This window comes from Vidua chalybeata, chromosome 26, assembly GCF_026979565.1.
Source record: "Vidua chalybeata isolate OUT-0048 chromosome 26, bVidCha1 merged haplotype, whole genome shotgun sequence".
Classification (NCBI taxonomy): domain Eukaryota; kingdom Metazoa; phylum Chordata; class Aves; order Passeriformes; family Viduidae; genus Vidua; species Vidua chalybeata.
In genome coordinates this window covers 712,067-728,476 of record NC_071555.1, presented here as the reverse complement: position 1 = coordinate 728,476, position 16,410 = coordinate 712,067, and the positions used below count along the sequence as shown (strand labels likewise).

Genomic DNA, 16,410 nt, shown 5'->3' with positions numbered 1-16,410 from the left:
TCCCAGTCCCTGTGGGCACCATCCCCGCCCTGCCACGGGCATCCCCCCGGGCCTCCCCGGGCACCGTCTCCGCTCCCCCTTCGGTACAGCCCACCATGCTGTGGTCGCCATCCCCCGCCCCTGTTGTCACTGTCACGACATCCCCGTGAACACTGTCCCAAACTCCTGTGGGCACCAGCTTCACCCCACCACAAGCACCGCCCCAGGGTCCCGGAGCCCCAAACTCCTGTGGGCACGGTCCCCAGCTCCCTGTGGGTGCCGTCCCCAACCCCCGTGGGCACTTCCCCTAGCCCCCCCCCTGCACACAGCCGCCCACCCTGCGCTCACCACCCCCCGTCCTCGTTGTCGCTGTCACCCCATCCCCGTGGGCACCGTCAGGGCTCCCATCACGCACCCTGCCACGGCCACCGTCCCCCACCCCGTGATCCCCGTGTCCCCATCCCGGGGTCACCCTCCCACGGTCCGCGCGGACCCCGCCGCTCCCCCGTGGGTCCCCCACGCGGGGCCGGGCGCGGCGGGTGCAGGAAGCGGCTGCGGCCGGCGGAGGGGGCTGCGGCCGCGGCGGAGCGGAGCGGGCGGGCGGCGGGGCCGGGGGAGGGAGGAGCCAGCGCCGTTCGTCCGCCGCCGCCGCCGCCGCTGCGCCCCGCTCCGCTCCGCGCCCCGCACCGCCGCTCCGAGCCCCGCTCCGCGCCCCGCACCGCCGCTCCGCGCCCGCCGCCGTCCACCTCAGGTACGGCCCGAGCGGCCCCGCCGGCCCGAGCGGCCCCGCCAGCCCCCGGTTGTTTACCGCCGCCCCCCCCGGGCCCCCCCGGCTGAGCAGGGGCGCAGTTCGGTGCGTGGAATGGAGGGGTGGGGGGCGATCGGGTCGGGAGGCTCGGGACCCGCGGAGGGCTCGGGGGCCGCGAACCGCGAGGAAAAAACACGGGGAAAGATTTTTTTTTTTTTTTTTTCCTTGGAAAATCCGGGCGTTTGGCGTGGGGCGGGGGGGCCGCGTTCCCCCGTGGGGGGCGGGGGGGGGGGCACCGCGCCCCCCACCCCCAGCGCACCCGCCGGTGCTGCATGCGGGGCACGGCGCTGCCCCCCGCCCGCCACGCCGCGCCACGGGGGCAGCCCCCCCCCGGCTGTGGCCCCCCGGCCCCGCGGCCCCCCCGTGGCCGTGGCGTGGCGGCGTGGCGGGGTCCGGGCCGCGGCGTGGCTCTGCGGTGATGGGCGCGGGGCCGCGCCGTGGGCAGGTCGCGGGGCCGGGCCGTGGGCAGGCCGTGGCCCTGTCGCGGCGCGGGGGGGGGAACCGTGGACGGCCGGGCCGTGACGGCGCCGTGGGTTGTCCGTGAGGGCTTTAGGGGCCCCTGTGTCCGCTCCCCTGCACCCACCCCGCAGGGCGGCAGGAATGCTGCGATTTTTTTTTTTATTTTAAAAATTTTAAAATATTTTTTAATTATTTTTTTTGCGCCGAGAGCAGAGCGCGGGGGGGTGCGGGGGGGGCGGTTCGGCCGCTCCCGGTTAGGGCGGGGGCAGCGGGGGGCGTCCCCGGTGCGGCGGGGCGGGGGGGGGGGCCTCGAGCCCCGCACCACGGGCTTCGCCCTGAACGGGGCGCGGGGCGTGGCGGGGGCTCCCCTCTGCACGGCGCCCCGCGGTCCCGCGGGATGTCCCCCACCCCAACCCCGGGGGGGCGGATCCTGCCCCCGGTCCGGTGTCGCCGCCGGGGTTAGGGATGCGGTCCCAACCGGACTCTGGCGCGTCCCCACTGTGCGATGCGGGGAAACTGAGGCAGGGGCGGGCGGGCGCCACGGCCAAGGTCACCCCGGGACCGCGACCTTCAGCCGTGACACCCCCCCCCCGCCGGGGGCTGCCACCGGCACCGACACCGGAGCCGCACCGGGAGGCCGGGCTGCGCCTCACCCCGCCTGACCCTCGACGGCACCGGGGACCCCCGCAGCTCCGCTGGAGCGCTAGGGGGACTGGGGCCGCCGTGGGGCGCGGGCAAACCCCGGTGGAACCGGTTTGGGGGGGCTCCCCTGCCCGGGGGTCTTGGCGCAGGGTGGGGACGCGGCGCGTCCCCCCCTCCCCACCGGCAGTGCCGTGCGGCTGCGTGTGCCCCCCGCAATGGTGCGGGCCCCGCGGGCCGGCGGAGCGGGATTCTCGCACGGGGGTTCTCCCCGGCACCCCTTACCCTCCCGCAGCCGTGACCTTCGCCGGGGGCCGCGGCGTGGTCACCCCGCGGACGGGTTCCCGGAGGGGGGAGCGCGGGCCGTACACGCCCGGTGTCCCGCACCCTGCGGAGCAGGGACGGGGGGGCTGCGGACGCACCCCCGGACCCCTCCTGACGGGCGGCGGCTGCAGGAAGCGGGACCCCCCCCCCCCAACCCCCGGCTCCGCTCGTCGCCCCGCGAGCGCATTCCCGGGTCAGCGGAGACCGAAGCAGCGGCGGGGCCGCCCCGGGGGTCCCATCCCGCGGACCCCCGGCCCCGCCGGACCCCGCGCAGCCGCCGGTGCGTGGGGGCGGGGCCGGACGCCTGGGTCCCCCTCCGGACTGGGGGGGAAGAGGAGGAGGAGGAGAAGAGGGGGCGCGGTGTAGGCGAAGGCGGGCGCGGGCTGCGCTCCCAGGGCCCCGCTCAGGCTGGATGCGGGCGGGGGGCGCAGCGGGGTCGGGCCCCCAGGGCCCGGTGCCGTTCGGGATGTCCTCTGCGCTGCAGACCCTCTCGGACAGGGTCGGGTGACTGCAGGAACACTGCGAGCACTGTCCCTCGCGTCCCCTTTTCGGGGGGGGACGGGCTCCCACGGGCAATCTCGGTTCCGTGTCCCGGTGCCCGTTCCCATGTCCCGGTGCCTGTCCCTGTGTCCCCTCGTGGGTGCCCATGCTGGGCACCTCGTGGTGGCCGCCTCCCCCCCTTCCAGCAGGGCCCCCCGGGGAGGGGACCCAGGAGCTCCCCCCCGTCCCCGTGCACGTGAACCAGAGCCCCCGATTTAGAAACGTCCCATGCCGTGCCAAGGGCTGAGAATAGCTCCCGGCGTCCCGGCACACCTCCTGGGGCCAGGGGCACCCCGCGGGGCTCGGGGCCTGCAGCCACCCCAAAGAGCTGAGACTGGGCACACTCAGCACACACCAGGTGCTCATGGGTCCCCGTTGGGTGACCTTCGTGGCCTGGACGAGCAGTGACATCGGGATGAGCCACATCCTGTGTGCTGGCACAGGGGACACTGTGCTGGGGGTATGGGAGTGTGGCTCTTTCTCTGCCAGGCAGCTCCGGTGGGAAGGGAAGCTGAACTGGGGATGGGGAAAAGGAGGCACAGCTGAACGCTCACACACAGCAGGAAGGAGTGGCCGGTGTGGCCTTGGTTGGATGGAGTGTTCTTGGGAGTCCTGTGGGGTTTGTGGGGGCTGCGGGGCCGGGGGCGGGTCGTGGTGCAGGTCCCCGCTGTGGTGATGCAGGACCCGTCGGACACAGGGCTCGTCAGAGGCTCAAGGCCACGACGTTGGGTGCCCAGTCAGTGTCGGGACAGGTCACCAGCCCTGCAGCCGCCAGCCGTCCTACGAGCTGCTGGCTTCAACGAGCCATGAGCCACAGGGAGAACACAAACCCGGGCTCAGCCGTGCTGTGCCACGGCACAGCCCACACCCCACGTGTGTGGGGAGGGGGCACCGTGCAGGGCTCCCGTGGCACTGGGTGGGCTGCCCTGATGTCAGGCCCGTGGCGTCCCCCTCGCTCGGGCTGCCCAGCTGCTGTGCATGCCTGGGATTCCTGCAGCCTCACGGCTCGGCACGGCGCGGCACGCTGTCCCCCACTGCCACGCGTGCCCACGACACGGGGCACTGTGTGGGCCCGGGCACGGTGTGCCGGGCACTGGCACAGGTATGCGACGAGCGCACAGCACCAGCAGCAGACACGCGTGTGGCACTTGGCACAGCCTCACACACACGGGCATCGGCGCGTGCTGGGTGCTGCCAGCCGTGGCACGGCAGGTGCCCCGTGCCTGGCCGCACTCCCACGGCACGGTCGTGCCAGCCGGTGCAGCCAGGGTTTGTCAGGCAGCGGCAGATCTGTGCCACCCTGGTGCCCACGGTGATGCTGCCCCAGTGCCCACTGTGACGCTGCCCCGGTGCCCACCATGATGCTGCAATGCCTGTGATGACACTGCCCCGGTGCCCCCGTGGCCGGGTATCCCTGGCCGGCGGCCGCGGGTCTGCCCTGCCCCCAGCCCGCGCTAATCACACTAATTGGCACCGTGGCTAAAGCGCTTAGGCCCTCACCTCCCTGACCCGGCTGGCAGCTGGGCTGGGGGGGTGCTGGGACCCCCGGAGCCCATCTGTGCTGGGGGGCAGGGACACGGCACTGGCCCCGTGGGGCGGCCCCGGTGTCCAGCACACACGTCTGGCTGCACGGAGGCGGTCAGTGCCTTTGTGGAGGGGCGTCCCATTGTCTGGGGACCCCATTCCGGGGGTCCCCGGGGGTGGGGTCTGTGGGGAGCGGGGTGCTGAGTGCCCCCGCTGGGGCGAGGTGGCTCCCGCCGTCGGCCCAGCCCCGGACTTTGCCCCCGGGTTGTTTTCAGCCGCCTGCAACCACCCGACTCAGCAGAAACGCTCCCCTGGGCGTGGGGCTGGGCTGGGGGGGGCGCCGGGGGGGCTCCCGGCGGCTGCCACCCCGCTCCCACCCAGCACCCACCCAGCACCTGGTGCTGCAGGTGGGACGCGCAGGTTTGGGTGCCGGCGGCGCGGGGTGGGCTGAGACCTGACTGCGCTCATCACACGTGTCCCGCTGGGGGAGGAGGAGGAAGAGGAGGAGGAGGACGAGAAGAGCCGCCTCCCGTGTCTGTCTGTCTGGGCCGCCCCAGCGCGCCCGGGATTCCTCGAGTGACGGTTCCTGGAGCGGCACCGCAGGCTCCGCCGGGTGATCCCAGGGTGCCGGTGATGCCGAGGGTGTCAGGGGGCTGCTGGGGTCTCGCTGGGGTGGCGAACCCCGACCTAACGCCGCCGCCCCCCGGCTTTAGCCCCAAGCCTCTCTCGTTTGGGTCTGCACCCACCAGGCCACCTCAACGGGGAAACTGAGGCGGGGTGGCCAAGCCCACCCACCGCACGCTGGCTTTGGGGACAGCCCATATTCCACCCCGCAGTGGTTCCATCGCGGCGTCGATGCACCCCGAGCCCCACACAAGCACCGAGCGTGTCGGGGCTCTGCTGGCGCGCGGGGTCCCGGGGGAGAGGGGCGGGGGGCGGCGGGGGGGCCGGTGCCCGGCGGGGGCCGCGCAGCTCTGGATCCCTGCCAGTGCCTATACTTGGAAGTTCTCCGCGCGCCGTTCCCATATGGAACAAACATTTGCTGCAGCCCCCGGCTCTATAGGTACCGCCGGCCCCAAACCCGGCCTGAGGCTGCGGCGAGGGGCGCCCAGGCCCCATGAGCCCCCCGAGGCGGGGAGTGCACCCCGGGGTGGTGGGATGCGGTGCCTCAGTTTCCCTGAAGAGACTGGTGCAGGCGACGCCCCTTCTTCAGGCGTTCTGGGGGACCCCTCAAGTGAACCCCTCTGTGCACCCATGGGTGCGGCATCCCTCGCCCCCCATCCTTCGCCGGTCGGGGTGTCCTCAAGCGGGGAGGGAGAACAAGGGGGGGCGCCCCGTAGCGTGGGGGTGTCGGGGGGGCCCCCCATCCCCGTCCGCCGCGTTTTAAATCCGCCGGAGGAATTTCTGTGGCGGCCAAGACAAACGTGACCTACTTTCTGCTGTCCCCGCGCGGAGCGGAGGAGCCCGGGGCTGGGCACCGCGCCCGCCGCGGCCCCCCCCGCCCCCCCCGGGCGCGGGCTGAGGGCCCCCCGCGCCCCTCACACCCCTCCGCGCCGGGAGGGTCACCGGGGGGTCACGGGAGGGGGGGGGGGGGGGCTTGTGAGCAGGGCCCCCCCCCATGGTACCGTGGTGCTGGGTGGGTGCCGGGTGTCCGTGGGATGTGGGACAGGGTGGGCACGAAGAGCCCGGGGGTGCTGCTGCCATCGTGCTTCGGTGTCCCCGTCACCGGGCGCCGTGGGGGGGGGGGGGGGGGGGGGGGGGGGGGGGTCGGGGGGGTGCCCCCCGGTGCTGCCCGTGCCCTGACCCCGCCGCATCGTGTCTTGGCCGCAGCAGAGCTCGCAGAGGAGGGATCGCCCGGACCTCCGGCGCCCCCCATCCCGTAAGTCGCCGCCTACCCCATAAATCACCCCCCCGCCCCATAGGTTGCCCGCCTCACCAAGAGTCACCCCCAGCCCCAGATCTGGGGGCGTTCAACTGTGCAGTGAACACGTCAGGGCTTAGCCTGGCTCCCGAGCACAGCATCTGAGGGGCTTCCCTGGGTGGGGAGGGGCTGCCCTCTGCACCCCCGTCCCAACGCTCTCCCCCCGGCTCTTGGGGGCCCCCCCAGCCCTGCCCCAAAGGTGGGGGGAGCTCCCTGTGTGTTCTTGTGCTTTGCTGCGCACTCACAGCGCTGGGCACGTTCTCAGACAGCTTTGCACCCCTGGGTGTGCTTTTGCACACCTGTGCACACTCACAGAGCCTTGCACACACCTGTGCGTGCTCTTGCACAACCCTGCACACACTCTCTCACGGGCCTTCTATGCTGCCACAGCCTCGCACACCTGTGCACGCTCTCACACACCTGTGCATGTTCTTGCACACCCGTGCACACACTCGCACGTGCCCTGCTCGCCCGTGCACGCTCTCCCCTAGCGTGGCACACCTGTACACGCACTTGCACACCCGTGCACATTCTCGTACGTCTCTGCACGCTCTTTCACCCCCTTAGTGCTCTCACAGCCTTGCACACCGGCGCCTTTCACCCCTCCATGCACACTCTCACCCCGCTCTGCCCTCTGGCCCAGCCCCGGTGCTGTCGCACACACCCTGCACGTCGCTCCCTCCTTGTGTTCTCGCACGTCCCTCGTGCCCTTGCCCAGCCCTGGGCGCCCTTGCACGCTCCACACGTCCTTGCACACTCAAACCCAGCCCCCCCCCCCCCCCCCCGGTAGCCACATCTCCTGGGGGTACCCCGTGGCTTCACAGCCCTCCCTAGGGGTCCCCTGTGTGTCCCCCACGGCTGGTCCCCGTCCCCCCTCCCGGATGTCCGGGCTGACGCCGCTGTCCCGCAGGGTCCGGCCCGGGATGCTGCGCGGTGCTGAGCACTGAGGGGCACCATGGGGTGCGCGGCGTAGCCCCCCGCCGTGGCCGCCCCGCCGTGGCCGCCCCGCCGTGGCCCCCGCGTGGCGCCGGAGCCCCCCCCCCGGTCGGTGCTGAGCGCTCCTTGATGGAATTGCGGTGAATGGAACAGAAGCCCAGCACCCTGGACCTGCTGTCGGAGCCAGAGGACACCCGGTGAGACCCCACCCCAGCACGGGGACACGCGGGGGACACGCGTGGCGTGTCCCTGCACCTGGCTGTGCCCTCTGTGTCCGAACGTCACGTGTGTCCCCAAGTGTCCCCATACCTGCTGCACCCACTCTGTCCCTTGTATCGTCGTGCCTGGTGTGTCCCCGTGCCTGCTGTGTCCCTTGTGTCCTCGTGTGTCCCCATGCATGGTCATGTATGTGTCCGTGTGTCCCTGGGTCGTTGTGTATCTGTCCGTGCCCCGTGTGTCCCCGTGTCCTGGGGGTCCCTTGTGTCCCCGTGCCCACCGCGTCCCCATCCCCCCCATGTGTCCCCATTCGTGTTCCGAACCCGGGTGTCCCCATGTCCTGTGCATCCCCGCACCCCAGCTGTCCCCCGGCCCCCCTGTACCCCACATGTCCCCAAGCGTCCCTGAGTGCCCTCACATTCTGGGTATCCCCACATGTGCCCATGTCCTGGATGCCCCCCTGCACCCCACATGTCATCAGGTGTGTCCCCACGCGCACACGTCCCCACCCGTGCCCCCCCCCATGGCGTCCCCCCCCCACTCGTGCCTCTCCCAGCCGCCCCCTCCCCCCGGGGGGGGGGGGGGGGGCCTCGTTCCCCCCTCCCTGGGGTATTTCGGGCCTCCCGTGGGGGGTGGCGGCCCGGGGTCACCTTGGGCTGAAGCCCCCCCCGCCCCCCCCCCCCGCAGGTGCCGATCCCGCGGCCTCGCCCCCCCCCCCCCCCCGCGGGGACGGGCGCGCGCGGACCCCCGCCGCCCGCCATTGGCTGAGCCCCCGATGACGTCACTTCCCCGCTCAGCCAAAAGGACATTTTGTCTTTGACTGCGAATGAGCCCCTCCCCCACCCGCCCCTCCCCCACCCCCCTCCCCCTCCCTTTCCCTTCCCCTCCCCCACCCCCCCCACCCTTTCCCTTCCCCCCCCCCCCCCGCCCGGTCCCAGCCCCCCCGGGGCGGTGCCGTGTCCCGGAGGGGGGGTCCCGGGAGGGATGATCTGGGTGGGGAGGGGTCCCCAGGGCCCTCTCCTACCCCCCCCCCCCCCATGCCGCACCCCAGGGCCGGACCCCACCTGCGACATCGCCGCGTTGGGACCCCCGGGCGGGGGCTGCCCGCTTCCCAGCGGAGGAGGGGGTCCGAGGGGGGATTTTGGGGTGCTGTTGGAAGTTTGGGGGGGTGGGGGCAGTGCGAATCCGTGGGCACCATCCCAGCCTGTCCCCCCCCCCGCTCCCGCAGGTGGCTGGATGGGAAGCGCAAAAGAAAGAGCAGCCAATGTTTGGTGAAGAGCAGCATGTCAGGTACGGGGGCCCGCGGCTCCCGCTGAACCCCCCCGGGCACCCCCGGCTCACCCATGTGCTCGCCGGGCTCTGCAGGCACCCCGTGTCCTGGTGGGCACCCAGTCCTAGCCAGGGTCCCCTGGACACCCCATGTGTCACCTGGGTCCCCCGAAGTCTGTGCACACCCCACCGGCACCCCAAGATCCCTGTGTCTGTGCACCTCAGCGTCGCACGGACACCCCATGTCTCGGTCTGGGTTCCCTGGAGCCCCACGGACACCCCTTGTCCCCCGTGGGCACCCCAGGAACTCCCACGTCGTTGCCAGGGTCGCACGGACACCCCGTGTCCCTGGTGGGCAGCCCGAGGTCCCCATGTGTCCCACGCACACCCCACTGCCGCGTCCCCCCCGCACCCCACATCCCTGCAGGGTCCCCCGGGGTCCCAGTCCCCCACGTCGCCGTCGGCGCCCCGTGGCTCGGGGCGGGCAGCGCCCTGGGGTGGGCGATAAGGGGGGCCCCGCGGGCGCTGCCCCCCGCCCTGCCCCATTCCCCGGCGGGGAGCGGCCGGCGCCGGCGGGGCCTGACGGGAGGGGGGAGCCGGGGGGAACCGGGAGTCCGGCTGCCGCCCATCCCCTGCCCCCGCCCCGCTCCCTGCGGGAGGGAGCACGGGGGGACCCCCGCGTCCGGCACCTGCAGAGCGCCACAGTGGGCTCGAGGGGTCCCCGCGCCTGCCTTTGTGGGATCCCGGGTGGGTGCGGCGGTTCCGGGCTGCTGGGGACGCCCCCCGAGTTATGGGTGCCCCCTCCCCATCTCTCCCACCCCTCGGGGATTCCCACGTCCTGCCCCCCCCCAAAACACGAGGGTGGGCTCCTGGAGGTGGGGCACGAGGGGCCCAGGGTGCTGGGGACAACCCCGTGCGTCATGGATGATCCGTGCCTCAGTTTCCCTGAGCGGTTGGTGGTGGGGAGGCTGGGGGGACTCTGGCGGGGGGCTGGTCCCCGGGCTGCCAGGCGGGGGGACCCCGGACAACAGCGGGGACAGTGTGTCTTTGTGTGCCAGGGGGACGGGGACCCCCCCCGCTGCCGGTGCCCGGCTGGATAATGAGATAATGGGGGCTTTATTGGTGCGGGGGGCTCGGGCACCCCCCACACACCCCCCAGCATTAACCCTTCCCGTGCCAGGGCAGGGGCAGTGGCGAGGCAGACAGTGGTGGGTGCAGACAGAGGGGAAACTGAGGCACGGAGAGGGGATGATGTACTGGGCATCCCTGGCATGGGGGGTGTGGGGGGTCCCTGATGCTGCATGTGCCAAGGGTCTGTGATGTGGGGTGTGCAGAGGGTCCTTGATTCGGGGTTTCTGGGGGGTCCCTGATGTGGGGTGTGCAGAGGGTCCCTGATTCAGGGTTTCTGGGGGGTCCCTGATGTGGGGTCTGTGGGAGGGTCACTGGTACAGGGTGCTCCAGGGGTCCCTGACTTGGGGTGCCCTGGGGCTCCCTGACATTGGAATTTCTGTCATGGGGTGCTCTGGGGGGTCTCTGTCATGGGAATCCCTGTCATGGAGCACCCCACGAGTCCCTGCTGTGGGGGGCCCTGCCCCGGGGTGCCCTGGGGGTCCCTGACTCGGGGTTCCCTCAGGGTACATCCCTAGTTACCTGGACAAAGATGAACAGTGTGTGGTGTGTGGGGACAAGGCCACCGGCTACCACTACCGCTGCATCACCTGCGAGGGCTGCAAGGTGAGTTGGGGCGGGGGGCCTTGGGGGGCTCGGGGATGGGGGGGGGGGCTCAGCGGGGCTCACTGTGTCACCCCTTGCACCCTCCCCAGGGATTTTTCCGTCGGACCATCCAGAAGAACTTGCACCCCACCTACTCCTGCAAATACGATGGGTGCTGCGTCATCGACAAGATCACCCGCAACCAGTGCCAGCTCTGCCGCTTCAAGAAGTGCATCTCCGTGGGCATGGCCATGGACCGTGAGTTGGGGGGCACGGGGGGGGCTCGGCTGATGGGGCAGGTTGGGGTCCCGGCCCCCTGGGGCACATTGGGGTACCCAGATCAGCTGCAGGCTGGGCTCTCGGGTGCTGTGATGCAGCAGCGGGGTGGGAGGCATGAACGGGGGGGTCCTAGCTGACCAGAGGGGGTCCCAGATGATAGCGGGGGGCTTTTGGGAGGTGGGTTGGGGTCCTGGTGCCTATGGGGCGAGTTGGGGGGCCTGGAGCAGCCACAGGAGGAGGCTGGGGGGTCACTGTGGGGTGCTGTGCTGCAGCTGTGGGATGCATGGATGGGGGGATCCCGGCTGATGCCGGGGGTCCCGGCAGTGGTGCTGGATGACTCCAAGCGGGTAGCCAAGCGGAAGCTGATCGAGGAGAACCGGGAGCGGCGGCGGAAGGAGGAGATGATCAAATCCCTGCAGCACCGCCCCAACCCCAGCGCCGAGGAGTGGGAGCTGATCCACGTTGTGACAGAAGCCCACCGCAGCACCAATGCCCAGGGCAGCCACTGGAAGCAGAAGCGGAAATTCCTGGTGAGGGGATGCAGTGGAGGGACTCTGTCACCACCTTGGCCCCCCACCCTGCCCCCCAGCCCCAGCCGGGACCCGCCGGGCGCTCGCACACTCGGCGCACACGTGGTGGCAGTGCCAGGGTTTGGGATGTCACCGGTGTCCTTGGGCAGTCGAGGGGGGTTGGGACATCGCTCAGTGTCCTTGAGCTGGTCACCCCCAAAGGGTTCAGGGGTGAGCAGTGACCGAAGGGGACAGCTGTGCCCGCAGGTGGCCCTGGCCCCGGCCCTGCCACTGGCCCTGTCACTGTCCCTGTCATGCAGCTCCCTCTCCTGGCTGCTGCACCGACCCTGCCACAACTGTTCATGGGGGCCCAGAGGGGAGCCAGGGTCACATCACTGCCTCACGGGGGTCCCAGGGAGGGGGAACAGGGTCACACTGCACCCCCAACATCACTGCCCACCATGGGGGTCCCGGTGGGGGGCACGGTCACACTGCACCCCCACTGTGGGGGTCATGGAGGGGAAACAGTCCCTCTGCACCCCCTACCACCCCTGTGGGGGCCACAGGTTGGACATGGTCACACCACGCTCCCCAGTGCCACCACGGGGGTCCCAGAGGGTGACACAGTCACACTGCACCCCCAAACCCCACTGTCCACCATGGGGGACACAGTCACAGCACAACCCCCAGTGCCCCATCTGCTGTGGGGGTCCCAGGGGTGACATGGTCACACCGCACTCCCCAGTGCCACCACGGGGGTCCCACAGGGGACACATGGTGACATCACACCTCCCCAACACCACCATGTCCCCCACAGCCTGAGGACATCGGCCAGTCCCCTATGGCCTCCATGCCCGACGGGGACAAAGTCGACCTGGAGGCGTTCAGTGAGTTTACAAAAATCATCACCCCGGCCATCACCCGCGTGGTCGACTTTGCCAAAAAACTGCCCATGTTTTCAGAGGTAACGGCGGGCTGGGGACTTTGGGAGGTCTGGGGTGGTCTGCCCAGGGTCTGAATCGCACCAAACCCCCCCAAAACTGCCCCCACGTGCCCCCAGCTGCCTTGCGAGGACCAGATCATCCTGCTGAAGGGGTGCTGCATGGAGATCATGTCGCTGCGGGCGGCCGTGCGCTACGACCCCGAGAGCGAGACGCTGACGCTGAGCGGGGAGATGGCAGTGAAACGTGAGCAGCTCAAGAACGGCGGCCTCGGCGTCGTCTCCGATGCCATCTTCGACCTGGGCAAGTCCCTCTCTGCCTTCAACCTGGATGACACCGAGGTGGCCCTGCTCCAGGCTGTGCTGCTCATGTCCTCAGGTAACGGGCGATGGGCGGAATGGGGTGGGCAGCCCAGTGCCCGGGGAATCAGAGGGTATGTTGTGTGGGCACCCCAATGCTCAGAGTTCTCACTGTCCTGGGGAGGTGGTGGGCGGGCACCCTGATGGCAGAGATCCCCAGCAGCTTCAGGGGGAATTGGGTGGGCACCCCCATGCCCAGAGGCTGTGCATGGGGATTGTTGTGTTGGCACCCCCTTGCCCACAAGCCCCAGCATTGGGAGATGCTGGGCACCCCAGTGCCCAAAGTCCTCACTGTCCTGGGGGTGTGTTGGGTGGGCAGCCCAATGCCAGAGCCCCCAGCATTTGGGGATGCATCAGGTGGGCACCCACCCCGATGGCCAAAGTCCTCACTATCCAGGGGGGTGCTGGGTGGGCACTCTGATGCCAGAGCCCCCCAGCATCTTCGGGGTGTGTTGGGTGGGAAATCATGTCGCTCTGGACTTTGGGTGGATTTGGGGTGGGCAATCCCAATTCCCAGAGCTTCAGGCAGCTGTGCCAGGCTGGGAGGGGTCCCAGGAGCATGAGGTGGGCGCCCCAGTCCCTGGTACCCAGGAGCACAGGCTGAGCCTCTCGGTCCCCTGGGGACCCCTGCCAGGCTGACGTGGGTCTGTGGGGTGGACACCCCAACAGCCAGGGGGGTGCGTGGGACACTCAGCCCTGTGGGAGGGAGAATCCCTGCAGATGCTGGACTGGGAGAGGGCCTCTTCCATGGGCAGAGAAAGCCCGGACAACAAGGAGGGGTTTAAACTAAAAAGGGGAGATCGTGATGGGGTATTGGGAAAAAAATTCCTCTCTGTGAGGGTGGTGAGGCCCTGGCACAGGGAAGCGTCCAAGGCCAGGCTGGATGGGGTTTGCAGCACCCTGGGACAGAGGAAGGTGTCTCTGCCACGGCAGGGACTGGATGAGCTTTAACATCCCTTCCGGCACAAAGCATTCTGTGATTCCACGACCCCCTGACGGTTCCCTGGTTCCCGCAGACCGGACGGGGCTGATCTGCGTGGAGAAGATCGAGAAGTGCCAGGAGACGTATCTGCTGGCCTTTGAACACTACATCAACTACCGCAAACACAACATTCCCCACTTCTGGCCCAAGCTGCTGATGAAGGTGACGGATCTGCGGATGATCGGCGCCTGCCACGCCAGCCGCTTCCTGCACATGAAGGTGGAGTGTCCCACCGAGCTCTTCCCCCCCCTCTTCCTCGAGGTCTTCGAGGACCAGGAGGTGTAGGGCCGACACCCCCCCACCCTGTGCCCCCCCCCCCCAACCCCACTCTGGCCCCCGCCCCAAATCTTTCTCGTCCCCCTGTAAGGACAAGGGGATGCTGCGCCCAGGGTGGGGGTCCTGCTGTGCCCCCCAACAGCCACCCCCCCCCGCCCCAGGACTTGACGAATTTTGTTTGTTTGCACAGGGAAGGGCCCCGACAGTCGAGCGTTCCCTTTATTGTCCTTCTCTTCGTAGATTATTATTTTTTAAGCATTTATTTCCCTCCCTGAGAGGCTAAAATATTAAACTAACTGCACTTTGGAAGGAGGAGGAGGAGGAGGAGGAGGAAGAGCAGGGAGGAGAGGAGGGGGCTCTGGGCTGCACAGGGAGAGGCTGCCCCGGCTGGGGGGCCGTGGCCATATGCACTTTTGGCCGGGCAGCAATTTGGGGGGCTGGGGTGGGGGCCAGGACTCCCCTCCATAGCAGGGCAGGGGCTGGGACCCCCATCCCCCATAGAGGGGTGAGGGCCAGGACCCCCCCATAGCAAGGTGGGGGCCAGGACGCCCCCCCCCCACACAGCAGGGCGGGGGGCATGGGGGGGGCACAGCGGTGGGGACGGGGACCCCAGCCCGTCGGGGTGCAGGGCTGGTGGGCCCCCCCCAGCCCACTGGGTCTGCCCCGGCTGGGGTGACCCCCCTGTGTCCCCCCCTTATCCCCACATTTGGGGCCAGAATTGGGGTTTTGGGGGTTCTCTTGTCTTTTTTGGGCTGAGATGAGACAATTTTGTGCCAAGCGCCGCGGATGGTGGGCGCTGCAGGACACTGGGGGGGGCCACTCACCCCCAAACCCCCCCAACTTTTCCGTTGTCCTTTTTTTGTTGTTTTTTCCCCTTGTCCTCGTCGGTTTTGTCGTGTCCGTCAGGAGTTGCAAAGGCCCCGGAGGTGCTGGCGGGGGGGCCGTGGGTGCCCCCCCAGGACCCCCCACTGCACTACTGCCCCAGCCCCCCGGCAGCAGCACTTTGGGGGGGCTGCACCCCCCAACCGCCCCCCCAATGCTCCCGGGGGGACCGGGCTGAGGCGGGGGCTGGCAGGGGGAATCCCACAGGGGGCTTGAGGGGGGGGGGGGGGGCACAGCTGCAAGGGGGCACCCGGGAATGGTTTTATCACCTTTTTACCCCCGCCCCAAATTTAGGTTTGTGAATTTTTTCTTACCTCAGGCGGAGGCCGAGGGGGGGTGCGGGCCGGGGGGGGGCCGGCAAGGCAGGCCGGGCCCACCTAAGCTAATATATATATATATATATATATATAAATATATATAAAATATATAATTTTTGTAATTAAAAAAAAAATCTTTTTACGGGTCGTTTAAAAGCAGAAAATCCCAACACCAGACACGTCCCCCCACAGGCACAGGGGGCCGGGCTGGGCTCCCCCCACACCCCAGACTCCCCTCAGCCATGGGGGTCGTGTCGGGGGGCCCCGCCAGACCCCTTGCAGCTGGGTTGGGGGGGCACAGCGGGGCTGTGGCACCCCGGGGTGCCCTGGGTGGGGGCGCCTGCCCCCAGCCCCAAGTACCAGCGCCGGATTTGACCTTGGTGCAAAATGTCTTAAACCCCCACCCGGGGGCCCGGCTCGGGGGTCCCCGGTTCGGGGGTCCCCGGTTTGGGGGTCCCAGCAGCACTGGCTGCGGGCGGTGCAATAGGAGCTGAACACTAACGCCCGCACGGGGGGGGGGGGCACAGGCTTGGGGGGTTCGCCCCCCACCCCCGGCAGCACCGGTCCCAACACGTGCCTTGGGGCCACGGGCGGGGCCGCGGCACCCCGGTGATGCCCCCCACGCCCGGTGGTGCCGTGGCCGTGCCGTGTTGCTGCCGCGGCCACGCGCGCCGGTATTGCCGCCAGCGCCGTGGCCGCGCCACGTCGGTGCCGGAGCAAGGCACGTTGGCGCAATGCCGGTGCCACGGCCACGCGTGTCGGTGCCGTGGCCGTGCCGTGTCAGTGCCAGGGCAACTCCTGTTGCGTGCCGGTGCCGTGGCCGTGTCCCCGCGCTGCCCGTGTGTTCCCACGCGCGCTCCTGTCGCGACACGGCAGCGCCGTCGCGGGACGTGTCTTAATCAGCCCCCGTGACCCCCCCCCCCCCCCCCCGAGCGGCCACACGGGGCCCTGGGGCAGCTGGTCCCGGGGTGGGGGGCTCAGCCCGGCCCCCCCCCCACCCGCTGCCCCCCGCACGCCCCCCACCCTGTACTTCCCCCCACACCCCCCCCCCCCCCCGGGCCGTCCCCGCGTCTCCGTCTCGCGTCGCCATCGCACGTCCAGCATCCAGCGTCGGTCCCGGGGGGCCACACCGGTGCCCCCCACCCCCTGCGCCACCTCCCCCGGGCCACCCCCGCCCCGCGTCCCCCCGTCCCCGCGCCCCCCGTCCCCCCCCCCCCCCCCCCCCAAGCACATACCTCATGGCTCCCGGAGCTGCCCCTGCCCGCGGGCATCGAGCCCGGCCAGTGCCTGGCCCAGCACAGCCCCGGCACGGCCCGGCTCGGCTCGGCGCGCCCCACGCGGGGTCCCCCACTATGCAGGGTGCCGGGGGGGGGGGGCGGCCGCGGCCGGCGTCGCTGAATGTAGGGGCGCGGGCCGGGGGGGCCGTGGAGCCCCCGTGACAATCACAGTCTGTGACGTGCGATTTTAAACCCTTTTGTGTTTTGGTCAGGATTTTAAAGAAAGATATTTTTATGGTAATTGTTGCTGGTCTATTTTA

The 16,410-nt window shown here is 70.0% G+C and overlaps 1 protein-coding gene across 2 annotated transcripts; it reads left to right on the top strand.

Moving 5' to 3' along the window:
• The first annotated feature begins 642 nt into the window (after positions 1-642).
• THRA (thyroid hormone receptor alpha) lies at positions 643-16,391 on the top strand. 2 transcript variants are annotated; one of them, XM_053965551.1, is made up of 10 exons: positions 643-730; positions 6,107-6,152; positions 7,105-7,327; positions 8,575-8,636; positions 10,249-10,349; positions 10,439-10,586; positions 10,932-11,137; positions 11,934-12,080; positions 12,177-12,435; positions 13,433-16,391. In XM_053965551.1, the coding sequence occupies exons 3-10, from the start codon at positions 7,275-7,277 to the stop codon at positions 13,681-13,683; spliced, it is 1,227 nt and encodes a 408-aa protein (XP_053821526.1). In that variant the 5' UTR covers positions 643-730; positions 6,107-6,152; positions 7,105-7,274; the 3' UTR covers positions 13,684-16,391. The 2 variants fall into 2 exon arrangements, with proteins under 2 accessions (XP_053821526.1, XP_053821525.1); XM_053965550.1 differs by having other exon boundaries at positions 6,104-6,152.
• Positions 16,392-16,410: the final 19 nt, after the last annotated feature.

Coding starts and splice junctions, on each gene's coding strand:
- THRA (XM_053965551.1), top strand. CDS start 7,275: ATGGAACAGAAGCCCAGCACCCTGGACCTGCTGTCGGAGCCAGAGGAC. Junction 10,350..10,438: donor TCACCTGCGAGGGCTGCAAG/GTGAGTTGGGGC, acceptor CACCCTCCCCAG/GGATTTTTCCGTCGGACCAT. Junction 12,436..13,432: donor TGTGCTGCTCATGTCCTCAG/GTAACGGGCGAT, acceptor TGGTTCCCGCAG/ACCGGACGGGGCTGATCTGC.